Source organism: Erythranthe guttata, chromosome 6 (assembly GCF_056151865.1).
Source record: "Erythranthe guttata isolate IM_541 chromosome 6, IM_541, whole genome shotgun sequence".
Taxonomy (NCBI): domain Eukaryota; kingdom Viridiplantae; phylum Streptophyta; class Magnoliopsida; order Lamiales; family Phrymaceae; genus Erythranthe; species Erythranthe guttata.
In genome coordinates, this window is record NC_142538.1 from 16,472,501 (window position 1) to 16,489,722 (window position 17,222).

At 35.5% G+C, this 17,222-nt stretch overlaps 1 protein-coding gene and 1 long non-coding RNA gene across 2 annotated transcripts in view; one reads left to right on the forward strand and one right to left on the reverse strand.

Annotated features, from left to right (window-relative positions):
* LOC105963455 (ACT domain-containing protein ACR10) overlaps nucleotides 1-1,266 on the forward strand; it is a 3,672-nt gene extending 2,406 nt beyond the window's left edge. Inside the window, exons 4-6 of the mRNA XM_012987860.2 lie at nucleotides 1-171; nucleotides 614-898; nucleotides 1,005-1,266. The exon at nucleotides 1-171 is cut by the window's left edge and continues 151 nt beyond it. Of these exons, the coding sequence (XP_012843314.2) occupies nucleotides 1-171; nucleotides 614-898; nucleotides 1,005-1,142 (594 nt within the window). The 3' untranslated portion in view covers nucleotides 1,143-1,266. The remainder of the gene's footprint in view (nucleotides 172-613; nucleotides 899-1,004) is intronic.
* A 14,964-nt stretch (nucleotides 1,267-16,230) lies between these two features.
* Nucleotides 16,231-17,204, reverse strand: LOC148770305 (uncharacterized). Its single transcript, XR_016031889.1, has 2 exons — nucleotides 17,128-17,204; nucleotides 16,231-16,619 (listed from the first exon to the last, which is right to left on the reverse strand). It is a non-coding gene; the product is annotated as an uncharacterized LOC148770305 (long non-coding RNA).
* Nucleotides 17,205-17,222: the final 18 nt, after the last annotated feature.

Below are 17,222 nucleotides of genomic sequence, written 5' to 3' on the forward strand. Positions count from 1 at the left end.
AATCTGCCGATTTCTGACGAACAATCGAGCGGAGTAGTATCGTCCGATTCTGTATCTATCGTGTTTGATAACACACTCAGCCCTTCTCACACACTCGTTCAGTTCTTTTGCCAAGATCACAAGGGCCTCATTTACGATATCATGCGAACACTAAAAGATTACAACATCCAGGTATTTTATTTTATTCGGGGGGCCACTGTATTTATTCTAATTGCCCAAAAACCCCTCTTGTTATTTGTATTAGCATAATAAACCCGCTGTGATCGAGAGTCGGAGGTAAATAGACCCCTTGGGGCTGGCTAACTGTGTGACTCTCTCGTGGAATGTGTGACCCTTTATGCGATTTTTTAGATTGAAATGACACAAAAGTCCTTTAATAAGATGCCCTTTGTATTGGTCGTGTTTTTATTGAGGGGTATTTGTGTCAATTTTCAGTTGGTCAGCACACAATAGATCAGACGCAAAAATGAGCTAAAGAAAACACAACCAATAGGACTATAGGAGAGTTTATATAGCTAATAAATAAATAAAAAAGGCCCTTCTTTTGCATTTTTTAAAACAATTTTTTTATAATTAAAAAAAAAATTAATTTTTTTTCTCGAACTATTGTCAGGTTTCATATGGCCGTTTCTTCGCAAATACGGAAGGGAACTGCGAGATGGAATTATTCATAATGCAATCCGACGGGAAAAAAATAACCGACACACAAAAAAGAAACGCTCTTTCATCTAGATTGAGAATGGAGCTTATCCACCCCCTTAAAGTCGACGTAATAAGCAAAGGCCCCGATACCGAGCTTCTTGTGGTTAACCCCGTCGAATTGTCAGGCAGGGGCAGCCCCCTCGTCTTTTACGATATTACCCTTGCTCTCAGCATTTTAAATATAAGCATCTTTTCGGTAAGAGTCCATTGTATTCTCTCCGTTAACTATTTTCAATTATTTCTTCTTTTACTTGGCACTAATTTTAATAGTTTTCGCTGCTTCTGTTTCGATTTTTTTTTAGGTGGAGATAGGTAGACATATAATCGGAGAACGAGAATGGGAGGTGTATAGAATCTTGTTGGACGAATGGGATTGTTTATCGGCGACGAGAAACGAGATTAAGGATTGTGTAAGAAAGAAACTAATGGGTTGGGAATGATTTTTAGATATAGTATATATACTGTACAGGATAGGTATGTATGTTGTACATATGTGTTAATTTGCCACTTAATTGTAAATTTATATGTAAATAGTTTGTTTAAATGAGCAAGTTTATTACTTAATATACTTGATTATTACTTTTTGGTCTTTTGATAATGATTTTAGGACCTAAAGAGGAAAAAGAATGGACCAATTCTGCATGAAAAATACTAAAAATTTTGAAGTTAAATGAGTGTAAACGAATTCGAGCTTGAGATTGAGAGTATACTACATCCACGGGGTCAATTTTTGACGCAGAGCGGAAGTGAACAATAAATTACAACGAATTAATCCTATAGAATAAAAGAACATTTGTAATCCACCGAAAACTCTGGAATCACTACAAAATAGAGAAAACTTTGAAGTATTAAAATTCGAAAAAAAAAATCTCTGAAAATAAAGGCATAATTAGGGGTGGAAATCGGAACGAAATTTCCGATTTCCGCCGAATCCGATCCGATTTTTTCCGATTTTGGAACGAATTTTTGTAGTCCGAATTCCGAAATTCCGATTTCCGATTTTTTCCGAAAAAATCGGATCGGAATTGGAATTGTATATGAATTATCCGGAATTTCCGAATTCCGATCCGAAAATAATTCCGAAATTCCCGATAATATTTCCGAAATTTTCCGAAATTTTCCAAAATTTATTAATATTTCTTCATTACTAATTTACTATTGCTTCTAGTTAGGTTTTGAAAAGCCCACTTTAGCAAGGCAGCCCACTTTAGCAAACTGATGAGTCTAAATATTGAACATTTAGAATTTTAGGACTAAACAGTAAATACCACAAACTTAAAATAAAACCCTAATTTCTTCCTCCTCTTCTTGCGCCGCTCACATCTCCCTCTTTTGAACTTTTTTTTTCTTCTTCTTCTACACCACTCATAGCTCCCTCTCTGAACTTTTTTTTTTTCTTTTCTTTCGACCGCCGACTCTTCTTCTCTACCATATGAGTTATAACACCTAACTTCCATATCTTTCCTTCGCGAAACAGAGGCTGGAATTGCTGCAAAATACCACAGTCTTTTTTCTATCAAGATTGCCGGAGTTGCTGCCAAAAGCTATCGTTATTCTCTATAAATCTCCGCCGTGGCCGTTGCTTTTCTTCCGTGCTTCAGTCGTCGGGCATAATCAACGATGTTTCCGAAAATTCCAGAATTCCGATTTTTTTTTTCGGAATCGGAATCGGAACGACCTTTAGCATTCCGAAATTTTCGGAATCGGAATCGGAAGTGATTTTTCACTTCCGAAAAAAAATCGGAAATTTTCCGAAGGGGTGGATTCCGATCCGATCCGTCCGATTTCCACCCCTAAGCATAATGCATCTATTTATACTAATAAAACTGAAACTCTAATCAAACTGAAACCCTAATTAAACTAGAAAAATAATACAAGTTACCAAAAATGGTAAAAACGAGTTGCCTGATTCTAGTAGGTCTAGTAATTTTGGGAACAACCCAATTTACGGAATCCTAATTCGATTTTTCGGTTATTTCTATGCTACACCCCGTGAAGACTACAATGGTTGATTTTTTATCGTTGATCTACACACACCAATGTGGGTGTGTGAGTGTGTTTGTGCGTATATAAATGGTAAAGATCTACCCGGTGCATTTCACTCGGTGTAGCATATATCCCGATTTTTCCACTAATAAAGCATAATTCATTTTTATTGGGTTTTTTTTTCCGGGAGCAAAATAGTAAATTAAATTGTTATTTTCTTCAACCTCCAACCTAATTTCGAGCGCACAAAGTGCGATAAAATAAAAAACACAACGGATAATTGAAAAAAAAAATATTTTCTTACAAAATAAAATCAAATAAACTTTTATCACTCAATTGATAGATCTTTTATTGTAATTGGTGGAAATATTAGGTATAAATATTTGGTATAAATATTTGGAAGAGAATATGATTTTCATATAACTTGATAATGGAATAGCTAAAAGATTTTTATTTTTCGTAAAATATTTTTTGCGATAAAAAATATAATTTTTAAATATCACTAAAAATATTAAATTACGTTTATTAGCTTTACAAACTCATGTGGGCACTTATGCATGAATCATGATATATTGTGTTTCGAGGGATCATAATGCTATTAATTTGCTTCGAGGGTGCAAAGTGAGACTAAGCCTTAGTATGATTTATTTATTTATTTGGGTAAATTCTACTTCCCCCTTGTACTTTGGTTCGATATCACTTTATCCCCTTCTACTCCCAATTTCATCGATTTGCCCCCTGAACTTAAAAAATTGTCTCAATATGACCATCGCCGTTAGTTTTCAGACCTTTGACCTTAACACCCATTTTTTCAGCATTAGTATTAAAATCAGTATCAATATTAGTATTAGTATTAGTATTAGTATTAGTACAATATCAGTATTAGTATTATTATCAGTATCAGTAGCATTATTAGTACCAATATCAGGATTAGTATTAGTATCAGTAACAATATTAATATGAGTATTAGTATTAGTATTAGTATTAGTATTAGTATTAGTATTATTATTAGTATTAGTATTAGTATTAGTATTAGTATTAGTAATAGTATTAGTATTAGTATTAGTATTAGTATTAGTATCAGTATGAGTATTAGTATTATTATTAGTATTAATTTTAGTATTAGTATTAGTATTAGTATTAGTATTAGTATTAGTATTAGTATTAGTATTAGTATTAGTATTAGTATTAGTATTAGTATTAATATTAGTATTAACTAGTAATTGTACCCGTGCGATGCACGGGACAACAAATTGCATTGTTTTGATGTTGTAAGAATATAAACAAACGTTTGATGTATCGTATGATCAAAATTCTTTTATAATCATTCATTAATAATTCATCAGTGGAACATTATTAAGTATACTACACACAAAAAAAAAAAAAATAATAACTTTGCTGTTGAATAATTTTCCAAATGAATTGAATCAGCTAATACCAGTAGATTGAAAATTTGAACCAGGAAAAAAATCATCAACTATGTCTTTCATGTTGAACTTAAAAGTAATTAGATTCAATAACTTAGTTAACATAATCAAAACTAAACTATCGACAACATACCATCGTAAAAGACCATCTATACATCTTGCATCGGAACTAAACCCTTCTCCACTGCCTCATTTTAAGGCTGTTTTGCCACTGGAATTAACAATTGGAAAATTAAGAAACAAAAATAAATATAAACTATAAATTAAATATCGCATACAAACAATAAGTCTTGAATGTCGACTTCCAATAGCTTGTGGCTCCGCCCATTTTTGGTTAATTCTCTCAAATCATCCCTTTCAATAACATGTCCAATAACATATAAAATGAAATAATTGTTATACATAAAATTTGAAATCTTTGGTATAAATTAATGAAACACATAATTTAACAAAATGAAATTACCTATAAGCCATGATGGAAAAAGATGTAAACTAATTACCACACAGTCAATAGGATGAAGAAGAAGATAAGAAACAAAATCTTAAGTCGGGTTACCAAAAAAAGAAGCCTTAGGTAGGGAAGAAATAAAATTCAAATGTTGCAGACATTCTGTAAAACGATGTCTCAAAATCCGCTAGGTATGAAAATCAAATTTATTTACCCTTTTTTGTAAAAATCGAAAATCAGATTATTATAAATAATATCTAGGAGATAAAAATTTGATGAAAATCGATAATAATATTTAAAATAATATTTAGGAGATAAAAATTTGATAAAAAATCAAAAAATAATATTGTGGAGATAAAAATCTGATAAAAATCGAAAATAAAATTTAAAATGATAGTTAGGAGATAAAAATTTGATAAAAATCGAAAATAATATTTAAAATAATGTTAATGAGATTAAAGTTGATAAAATATGAAAATAATAATTAGAATAATATTTAGGAGATAAAATATGATTAAAATCAAAATTATTATTTAAAATAATATTTAGGAGATAAAAATCGAAAATAATATTTAGGAGACAAAAATGAGATAAAAATTGAAAATAATATTGAGGAGATAAAAAACTAATAAAAACATGATAAAACTCGAAAAAATATTTATAATATTATTTAGGAGATATAAATTTGATAAAATTCGAAAATAATATGTAGGAGATAAAAATCTGCTAAAAGTTGAAAATTATATTTAAAATTATATTTAGGAGATATAAATTTGATAAAATTAAAAAATATTCTTTATAATAATATTTAGGAGATAAAAATTTGATAAAAATAAAAAAATAATATTTAGGAGACAAAAATCTGATAAAACTAAAAAATAATATTTAAAATAATATTTAGGGGATACAAATATGATAAAATTCGAAAATAATATTTAAAATAATATTAAGGAGATAAAAGTTTGATAAAAATTGAAAAAAAAATTACAAATATGACATTAGGGTTTCTTAGGGTTGCCCTAGCGTTTCTTTCTTTTATATATAAGATATTGGTATTGGTATTGATATTAATATTGGTATTGGTATTAGTATGGGTATTGGTATTGGTATTGGTATTAGTATTTGTATTAGTATTAATATTATTATTTGTATTAGTAATGGTATGAATATTAGTATTCTGTTAGCATTAATATTAGCATTAGCAGTAGATTATTATGATTAATGTTAGTCTACATATTAGTATTAGGGTTAACTTTATGATTATAATTAGTATTAGTATTAGCATTATGATTATAATTAGGATTACGATTAGCAGTAGCATTAGCATATTAGGATTGGTATTAAGAATAGCGTTATCATTAGCATATTTCGATTTTTATTAGGATAAGAATTAGGATCAGTATTATTATTATTATTAGAATTATGATTAGAGTTAGTATTAGGATTAAGATTAGCATTAGCATTATGATTAGGATTATGATTATAATCCGGATTGTGATTAGGATTATAGCTATAATTAGAATTGGTATTATAATTATGATTAGGATTAGTAGTAACATTAGCATTAATGTTATGTTAGGATTAGCATTATGATTAGCATTAGTATATTAGATTTGGTAGTGGTCATGATTGTGATTAGGATTATAGTTATAATTACAATTGGTATTAGAATTATGATTAGGATTAGTAGTAACATTAGCATTAATGTTATGTTAGGATTAGCATCATGATTAGCATTAGTATATTAGATTTGGTAATGATAATAGTAATGCTAGTGGTAATGGTAATGGTAGTGGTAATGGTAATGGTTATGATAATGGTAATGATAATGGTAATGGTAATTGTATTGATAATGAAATTAGTACTATGGGTATTCATATTGGTATTGGTATTAGTATTGGTATTGATATTCATATTATTATTAGTATTAGTAATATTATTAGTATTAACATTAGCATTAGTATTATGATTATGATTAGGATAATGATTAGTATGATTATTATAATTAGAATTATGATTAGTATTATAATTAACATTAGCATTACGATTATGATTATGATTAGAATTTCAATTAGGATTAGGATTACGATTATTAGTATGGTAATGGTAATGTTAATTTTAATGGTATTTGATGATGCTAAAGTTTAGATCACCTGGGGTAGTGTAGAAAACGAACTGGGAGAGTAAAGCGGATCAATAGCTTGACAACTTGATGATCCTGAGGTCCCTGCGAAATGAGTACACGTGAACTAAGCCGGGGGTTGATCCGGCGGAAACCCCTCCGACGCTCAAGTCAGATGTATGTATCGCAGAACTAGTAGAGAGAATATGCACTCTAGATCATTGGTGAATTATAGAACGTACATTAACAAATGAGTAAAACATCTATTTATATGTCGTTGGTTGGGTTGAGCTTATTTTGTTGGGCCCAAACCTTACTTTGAAGGTGATTGGGCTTTCGTGTAGTGGGCCCAATTGTAGGTGAATGGGCTTTCGTGTATTGGGCCTAATTATTATATAAATTGGGGTCCATTGGGCCAACCCAATTAGGTATATCATATATATATATATATATATATATATATATATATATATATATATATATATATATATATATATATATATATATATATATATATATATATATATATATATATATATATATATATATATATATATATACTATTTTGTTTTTCTGGGGGCTCGTAGGAAGTTGGATGTCACGGCCCGTCAGTTTTGGCCCAACCCTTTGCCAGTTTCCCTTGGGTTGGGAAGTTAAGAAGTAGGGTTAGCTTAAGTTGGCACAAATATATAGAAAAGTAGAGATTCTTGGAGGATTCTAGAAAATATTCTAGAACCCTCCCTTGTAAATATTTTATAGGAATTCTTTGGCGTGTTCTAGTGAACAACTCCCAACCAACCATTAGATCAAATAGATCTCCACCGTCAATTAAGGAGGTGGTCTAATATAAATAGGATAGGGTCCTCATTTGTAAGGATCCAACAACAAATCCAACTTAAGCAATAAAGGTATTTTTCTACAGACTCTCTTATCTTCCTAAGATCTTCCTTCATTTTCCATCACTTAGCATTCGTCGTTAAGGGAACAACATCTAATGAGAGGAATTATTTATTATAGTTAGTCTAAAGTCAAACTCACACGTATGTGATAAAAAAAAATCAGCTATGGAGAGTTGTTGGCAAATATAATAATTCGATGAATAACAGATTACGGAATGGTTAAACAACATTACAAAACTAACGTTGACTCGTAATGAGAAGTAATGAGAAGAAGACCCCAACAACACGACTAAAACAGAGTAATCAATCATACCGACGCCGGATCCACCTCGCCACCCCAAAGTGCCGCTGCAACTTGCAAATTCCGACCGAAAACATGATTGGAAGAGGCGAAGAAAGACGAAGGTGAGGCATCGGATCATTCTCGGCATCACCAAGTCCAGCCGACGCCGGATCCACCTCGGCATCTTCGTCATCACACTCTAAAAAATGCCGAGAACGAAGATGAAGCTCCGTCTCCATTCGGTGGTTGTTGGCGGTCGGCTGGTGGTGGTGATTGGGGTAGACGACGGTGATTCGATGGCTGTTGGTGGTCGGCCGGTGGTGGCGATTGAGGGCGACGAGGGTGATTCGGTGGCTGTTGGCGGCCGGCTGGTGGTGGCGATGGGGGACGACGAGGGTGATTCGGTTGCTGGTGGCGGCCGGGAGATGGTGGCGCTTGGGAGCGACGGTGGCGCTTCAGTTGCGCGCGAGTCTCTGCGTTTCGCATGCCTGTCTCCGTCTCTAGTCGCGCGTCTCTACACGGCCGCATCTCCATCAATCGCACGCCCCAACGCGCGCGCATCTCGCCATTTGCACGCCGCAACGTGGAGGCATCTTCGGCATTCCCGCGCCGACATCTCTATCCGCGCTATGCGCGCGCACTCTTTCTCCCCAACCACTCCTCCACCGTGGGAACTCTATTCGCGCCCGCGACTTCGATCCACGTGATCCTCTACCGTGCGACCACAACCCACGTGACCCTTTACCGTGCGACATCGATCCACACGTGCGTCCTAGATACGCGCGTCGCTCCACAGCCGTTGCGATACAACTCGCTCGGAATTACGACCATCAATTCGCGTGCACGCCTCCCTCTACTCACTTACTTGCGCGTGACATCCACTGCGCACCACCACATCGGGCGGGAAACTCAAAGCGCTCTACCAAATCGCGCAAGGATTCCAACGCGCCCAACCCTATAACGCTCGTTCTTCGGAGAGAAAATAAAAATTATTATTCCTCCACGCATTCCAACGACTAACGGAACACAACAACACCGATCTACTCTCGACACGATCAGTACCTTTTTTGACTTGGCTCCCATATCGATTCGAGAGTGGGGTGCTTGCGAGACAACTCCCACGAGGAGACAAATCGCTCAAAACTACCAACCCACAGCGAGACAACTCCCACGAGGAGCCAACTCCCTCGTGTCTACGAAACCACAGCGAGATAACTCCCACGATAAGACCACTCGCTCCGTCCTACAACCATTGCGAGACAACTCCCATGATGAGCCAACTCCATTGGTATTAAGAGCCCGCAGCGAGACAACTCCCACGAGGAGCCAACTTGCTCGGAACTACAACCCGTAGCGAGACAACTCCCACGAGAAGATAACTCGCTCGGTCATATAACCCGTTGCGAGGCAACTCCCACGAGGAGCCAAGTCCCTCGGGTCTACGGAACCACAACAAGATAACTCCCATGAGGAGACCACTCGCTTCGTCCTATAACCCGTTGCGAGGCAACTCCCACGAGGAGCCAACTCCCTCGGGTCTACGAAACCACAGCGAGATAACTCCCACGAGGAGACCACTCGCTTGGTACTACAACCCGTAGCGAGACAACACTCACGAGGAGCCAACTCGCTCGGTACCACAACACGCAGCGAGACAACTCCCACGAGGAGTCAACTCGCTCGGCACTACAAATCCGTTGCAAGGCAACTCCCACGTGCATCCACTTCACTCGATAAAAAGACTCGCTGTGAGACAACTCCCACGAGGAGACAACTCGCTCTGAGCGACCTCAATCCGCACGCGCCTCAGTCGCGCGTCATCCAATGCTCCTACAACTTCACTGCAAGATAACTCTCTCGAGGAGACAACTCGCTCGCAATTCACTACACAGTCGCAAGCTCAAGTTAGCACGATTACAACCTTAGAAACACTTAGAGATATTATGGGAATCTATATAGCCTGGCCAGCTTGATTACTCAAATTTTTCTACTTGCTTTCGACGAGTCCTTCATTAAAACGTGGCCACGGTCCAAACATACTTACAACCTATGAGGTCTAACAAGGGGCACGATCCCCATAAAAAAATCTTGAGAGCTTGATCCCCTCCTCAAGTACATCACGCACAAGGCTATATGTAAACACATACGAGCAACGCGTCGAAACATTGACAATGTCAATAAATAACAACTCCCACGAAGAGATTACTTGATCCGTGCTACTACATTATCGCGAGACAACTCCCACGAGAAGATAACTCGATCAACTCTATTACCCCGCGACGAGACAACTCCCACGAGGAGATAATTCGCTACTACATCGTCGTGGGACAACACCGACAACTCAAGTAACTTACATCGCGACAACTTGGTCGCGCCACGCGCCAACGCGCCTTCACGCCCCTCCGACACACGCTCCAACGCGATTTCCCACACCATCAGGCCATATGCCAAAGAAAGACCACTACAATTTTTACTCTCGACACGATCGAGAACCCATTTCGACATGGCCCCCACATCGACTTGAGAGTGGGGGGCTTAATGATATGCCTAGTTGGGCCAACCCAATGGGCCTACAATTTCTTTATCTAATGGGCCACGAACCCAATACTTAAGACCACTATCACCGAGGCCCCATCACCTTCAAGTAAGGTTTGAGCCCGACAATCTCAACTAAGCTATAAATAAATGTTTGAACTCATTCCTTAAGGTATGTCCTATTAACTGAGCAATACTACCAACTGTATTCTCTGGACTATTTCCACTATCCGCACGTCTGACTTGAGCGTCGGAGGGGTTTCCGCCGGATCAACCCCCGGCCTAGTTCACGTGTTCTATGATCGCAGGTATCTCAAGGTCATCAAGCTCGTGAGCCAGTGATCCACTCTGCTCTTCTAGCTCATCCTACTTCAACTCTCTAAGGTGATCTATCTCTAGCATCATCAATATTGGTAATGGTATTGTTATTGTTATTGATATTTCTATTGGTATTGGTATTAGTATTGATACTGATATTGGCATCGGTATTAGTATTGGTATTGATATTGATATTAGTATTGGTATTGATATTTGTGTTGGTATTGATATTGGTATTAGTATTGGTATTGATATTGGTATTAGTATTTTTATTGGTATTGATAATGGTACATGTAATGGCAATGATAATGATATTGATAATGGTAATAGTAATGGTAATAGTAATGGCAATTTTAACGGCAATGGTAAGGGCAATGGTAACGGTAATGGAAATGTTATTGATAATGATAATGGTAATGATGTTGGTGTTGGTGTTGGTGTTGGTGTTGGTGTTGGTTTTGGTTTTAGTATTGGTATAGGTATTGGTATTGGTATTGGTATTGGTATTAGTATTGGTATTGATATTGGTATTTTTATTGGTATTAGTATTGTTATTGTTATTGATATATTAATATTAGTATTAATATTGACATTAGTATATTAAATTTAGCATTATCATATGATATATGTAATAATATTATTAGTATTAGTAATAGTATGAGGATTATGAGTTATTTCTCTGCTACAGCCGATGAAGACTACATCGGGTGATTTTTTTACCGTTGATCGACTCACCAATATGTGTGTTTTTGTGTGTTTGTGGGCATATAAATAGTAAAGATCTACCAGGTGTATTTTATTGGGTGTAGAATAAAATAAATTGAGGATTATGATTAGGATTAATATTAATAAAACAGTACTGGAATTGAAATTAACGATGACGTGCTGATTCGTGATTCTTTCGATTCATTTTTTGGATCTTATCGAGTTTGTTTATCCCAATCTGGTGTGCAACATGTTCAATTAAATAACCCCTATGTAAGATTTTTATCAAGTAGGAATCTGACGATACGACCAACATTAGAAACAATGTGGTACATCTGGAAACTTTTCAGCATATATTAAGGTAACTATGTAAAATTGTATACATTATTAAATAACAACCTTTAATTTTTTATTACTTATTTGTATGGTTATTCGTAATTGTATTGTACTATGAATTTACTATCGATTCCACTCAAGATTTTTTATCGAGGTAAATTTAGTGTAAAATGATTTTATTTCATTAAAAATTTATATTGTTGTTGTTTTGGTAATTGTTAGTTATTTCGTATGACCACTGTACATAATATGTAGGTTACTCGCATTGTATTGGATCCATGCGTTAGGGCGGTCGGATGTTATCAAACGCAATAACAATAATTGTTTGGATCAAATTAAGAATTTGAATTAATTGGTCGTTATGGTTGTACAAGTTTGGGACCAACAATGTATTCACTCTTTGTATGCGGAAAAAAAACCTTCGATCTTAAAATTTTCCACTTATTTTGGCTTAATTGATCACTTACACCATACGAAATATTTTTTCATTAAACATTTTTCTAATATTTTGTATTGCATATCAACCATTCATCTTACTATTTTAAGAACTTTTTTATTATCAAATATTTGTTAGAACTCAATGCCCCGTGCATCGCACGGGTGAAATACTAGTTAAACTAGGAAAATAATAAAAGTTACCAAAAATGGTAAAAACGAGTTGTCTGATTCTAGTAGGTAATTTTGGGAACAACCCAATTTACGGAATCCTAATTCGATTTTCGGTTATTTCTATGCTACACCCCGTGAAGACTACAATGGTTGATTTTTTATCGTTGATCTACACACACCAATGTGGGTGTGTGAGTGTGTTTGTGTGTATATAAATGGTAAAGATCTACCCGGTGCATTTCACTCGGTGTAGCATATAATAGACCCGATTTTTCCACTAATAAAGCATAATTCATTTTTATTGGGTTTTTTTTTTTCGGGAGCAAAATAGTAAATTAAATTGTTATTTTCTTCAACCTTCAACCTAATTTCGAGCGCACAAAGTGCGATAAAATAAAAACCACAACGGATAATTGAAAAAAAAAATATTTTCTTACAAAATAAATAAACTTTTATCACTCAATTGATAAATCTTTTATTGTAATTGGTGGAAATAATAGGTATAAATATTTGGAAGAGAATATGATTTTCATATAACTTGATAATGGAATAGCTAAAGGATTTTTATTTTTCGTAAAATATTTTTGTGATAAAAAATATAATTTTTAAATATCACTAAAAATATTAAATTACGTTTATTAGCTTTACGAACTCATGTGGGCACTTATGCATGAATCATGATATATTGTGTTTCGAGGGATCATAATGCTATTAATTTGCTTCGAGGGTGCAAAGTGAGACTAAGCCTTAGTATGATTTATTTATTTATTTGGGTAAATTCTACTTCCCCTTGTACTTTGGTTCAATATCACTTTATCCCCTTCTACTCTCAATTTCATCGATTTGCCCCCCTATACTTAAAAAATTGTCTCAATATGGCCATCGCCGTTAGTTTTCAGACCTTTGACCTTAACACCGTTTGATCTAATTATGAAAGTTACAAAAAAGCCACCCTCCCAGTTTAAATATTATTAAAAAAATAAAAAATAAATTGTGGTTGGCGTCCAGAAATATATTTTCTCGCTGTCTTGATTTTTTTATTATTTTAATTTTTGTTTTTTGAATAATTATTTTAACTGGGAGAGATGGTTGTTTGTGTCATTTCAGAGCTTAAATCAAACGGTGTTAAAGTTAGATGTGACAACCAACACCAAGGGCCACATTACGACATATTTTCAAGTACATAGAGCAAATTGATGCAATTGACTGTAGAAAATGATAAAATGATACTAATCCATAGTAGAATTTACTCTATTTATTTTGATAATTTGATTACAATAAGGGGTTTGCTATTATCAGTGCGGTTTTTACCACTCGCAGTGCAAAATAATTCATTTTTTTTTTCTTTTCCAAATCTTATCCAAATCCCCTCTAAAACACTCTCAACTTTTTATTCTTGAAATTTTTCAATTTTAGTAATTTTTCGACCAATATCAGTTAGAGCACAAGTATTATCGACATGGATGACAACGGCTTCGATTTTGAGGTGAAAATACACGTTTGTTTTCATTTCCAACGTTTTTAGACATTCCGTGTTATAACACACGAAATATATGCTTTCATTTCGTGTAACACTATACGAAATATGTCTTAAAATCGTTTGTTGTTTGTTTCGTATACAATCATACGAAATTGAAGCTTCCATTTCGTGGTAAAACCTACGAAATGAAAGCTCTTATTTCGTGTGTGTTTACACGAAATGTAGCTTACATTTCGTATGTTTTTCTACGAAATCCCTTAAATATTGTCTTTTAATTTTAAATATTTATGCAGGAACTAAGAGAACAATCTCACGATCATAGTCACTTCTTTGAACGTGGTATTGTGTGTGATAGTAGACAAGCGTTAATTATGTGGGCAAAAGACACAACAATTAGTCATAATCATCGACTGATTAATCATTGTAAATCAGAAAAATATCATGTTTTAACGTGTGCAAGATATCAATCTGGACGACACGTACTATTAAAGAAACGTTCTTGTCCGTTCAGGTTAATTGGCAAAAAATCAACGGAGGATGGATTATGGCGATTGAGTGTGAGTAATGGTAATCATAACCATCTGCCGGGTATTTGAAAGTTTAACTTATGTTTAAATTTGTATTTATTTTAATTTTGCATTCAAACTTATGTTTTGGAATATTTAAATTTGTAGCGTTGTGTTTTGCATTTTATATGTTTAACCTATGTTTTTGGAATGATTAAATTTGTAAGATTGTTTAAATATGTACTTTAATTGCTTCAGTTGTACGTAGTTTCTAAATTCAAATCATAAAACTAGTGAATTAAAATACAAAACAACAAACTAGTAACTTAAATAGTTCGTAATAATAATAAACAAAATTAGTAAAATAATTAGTTCCTAATAAAAATAAAAATAAATTATTAAATTAAATAGTTCCTAACAATAATAAAAATGCATAGTCCTAATAATAATAAAATAAACTTTAAAATTAAATAGTTCATAAAAAAATCGATAAACTACCGCCTCGCTCTCCTCGGCGGCTGCACATCATGATCGTCATCGTCGTCGTCGTTGTCGTTGTCATGGTGGATGCCAATATATCGGGCGGCGGGCTGCATAATATCTCCAAGATCGGCACGTAAATCGGCAAACTGCTGCATCCAGTCCTGTCCAGTGCTCCTGGTGATCGGGTACAGTGCACGTACTATGTGGTAATAAGCCGGCTGATGTGGTGGCCTCACATTCTCTCGATGCACTGGAGTCGGGCCTACGTCGGGGTTGTTGATCTTCGGATGAGTCCGATCGGTGTACCACTCCATGTAGTGCTCGTCGACTTCCCCCCGTTGTCGTGTTGTCTTGTATGCGTTGACACGAATGGAATGAGCCTGGACCATGTCCCACATCCCACCCGGAAATGGGTAGTTGACTTTGTACGATGTACCTCCTTTGGGACCGCGTGAACGTGGCTCCATCGATGGAATCAAGCCGCGCGGTATATCCTGAACCCACCCGAACTGTCGGACACAACGATCAGGCATATACGGCTCTACGACCCACATGTACTGGATCGTGCCATGATACAACGTACGAGGGATACTCTCGTGTATATCCCAACCATACGGTAGCCACTCGACCTAAACAGAAAACAATATAAATACATAAATCAAAAAATTCATATTTAAACAAACTACAAACAAACCAAAAAATTCATATTTAAAAAAATATAAATACATAAATATAAAAGACTTACATCATCCGCTGTCATATTGTCGAGTAAACCTCGAATATGCTCGAGCGTGCCCGCTTTTGGCGGCGGGTTCCACCTCTTGCATCAGGCTGAAACTCGCGGTAGCGCTCGCTCTCCTCCGGCGGCTGGAATCTCGGGAAATACTCGTATATCCAGCACTGTAATATTTTATTTAAAGATATTAAAATTTATTAAAATATATTAAAATTTACAAAATATATTAAAATTTATTAAAATATATTAAAATTTATTAAAATGAACAAAATAAGTTCAAAATATATTAAAATTTACCTGAAAAAGGGTGGTGCAACCCGCCAAGCCCCTCGACTGTGCTCGGCTGCATATACCCAACTCTCTGTATAGATTGGCCAAACAGGCCGAACCCCACGAATACGTGCCGACCTGATCAAGCACTGAATCCTCGAGCACGTGCATATACCACGGTTTCGCCCGATCACATGTCTTGTCGGGGAATAAAATAGATCCGAGGAGAAACACCAGGTATATCTGAACTCGGCGTCTCATGGGCGTGTCGGGCATCAACAACTGTCCCTGTATCATCCTCCATGTGGGGCCCCCACGCTTCCAGCACTCGTACAAAAATTATAATATTAAAATTAAAACAAGTAATTAACTTACTTCTCCCCTCCAAATATATGCCGCTACGTGCGACTTGAAACTCGGTATCAAAGACGGATCCCGCGGGCCATCGGGAAGCGGACCATCTAGCACATCCGGATTGACTCAAGTATGAGGTCGACCACCACGACCTCCACGGCCCCGTCCTCGGCCTCCACGACCTCCACAAGCTACAACCTCAGTCTCGTGAACGGGGTCCACAGCATCCTCCTCTTCTTCCTCCTCCTCCGTAGCACGAGAAGATCCAACATCGGGATGTGGAACTGATGATCTGGCTTCACCAGCTCTCTCAGCCTCTCGCCTACGTCGTGTAGACATAGTCATGCGCTCGCGCTCTTGATGTTCAGCCTGTTCACGAACTGCTCGCATAGTTGCCCTTGATTTCCCTTTGCCTGCCATCTGTTAAATAAAACACTATTAACGTCAGTCTAAATAATAATAATAAATAAAACAAATCTTAAAAAAAAAATGAACCGTGCTATTTCACTGTCATTTCGTGGACAAACACACGAAATTAGTGCTTCCATTTCGTGTAAGAACACACGAAATACAAGCACTAATTTCGTGTGTTTGTCCACGAAATGACAGTAAAACTGCCAAAACACATACGTTTCGTGCACAATTATACGAAACAAAAGCTTACATTTCGTGAGAAATCTCACGAAATGTAAGCTTTTGTTTAGTATAATTGTGCACGAAACGTACGAAAAACAAACAAATAAGCTAATTTCGTGTAAAAACTCACGAAATTAGCCCCTTAATTTCGTGAGTTTCTACAGGAAATGTAACTTTATTTCCGAAAAGTTTCGAATGTTTTCAAAATACTGAAAACGTATAGATTTTCGACGAAATTTGTTAATATACTACTATAAAACATTGGGTTAACGATTTCGAGTTCGAATTTTACCTTAAATCGTTGTTGAATTGCTCGTTTAATCCGCAAGAACTCGAAGAACCTTGGATAGGGTTTGAGAGGATTTTGAATTTTCTTAAAAAAAGTTA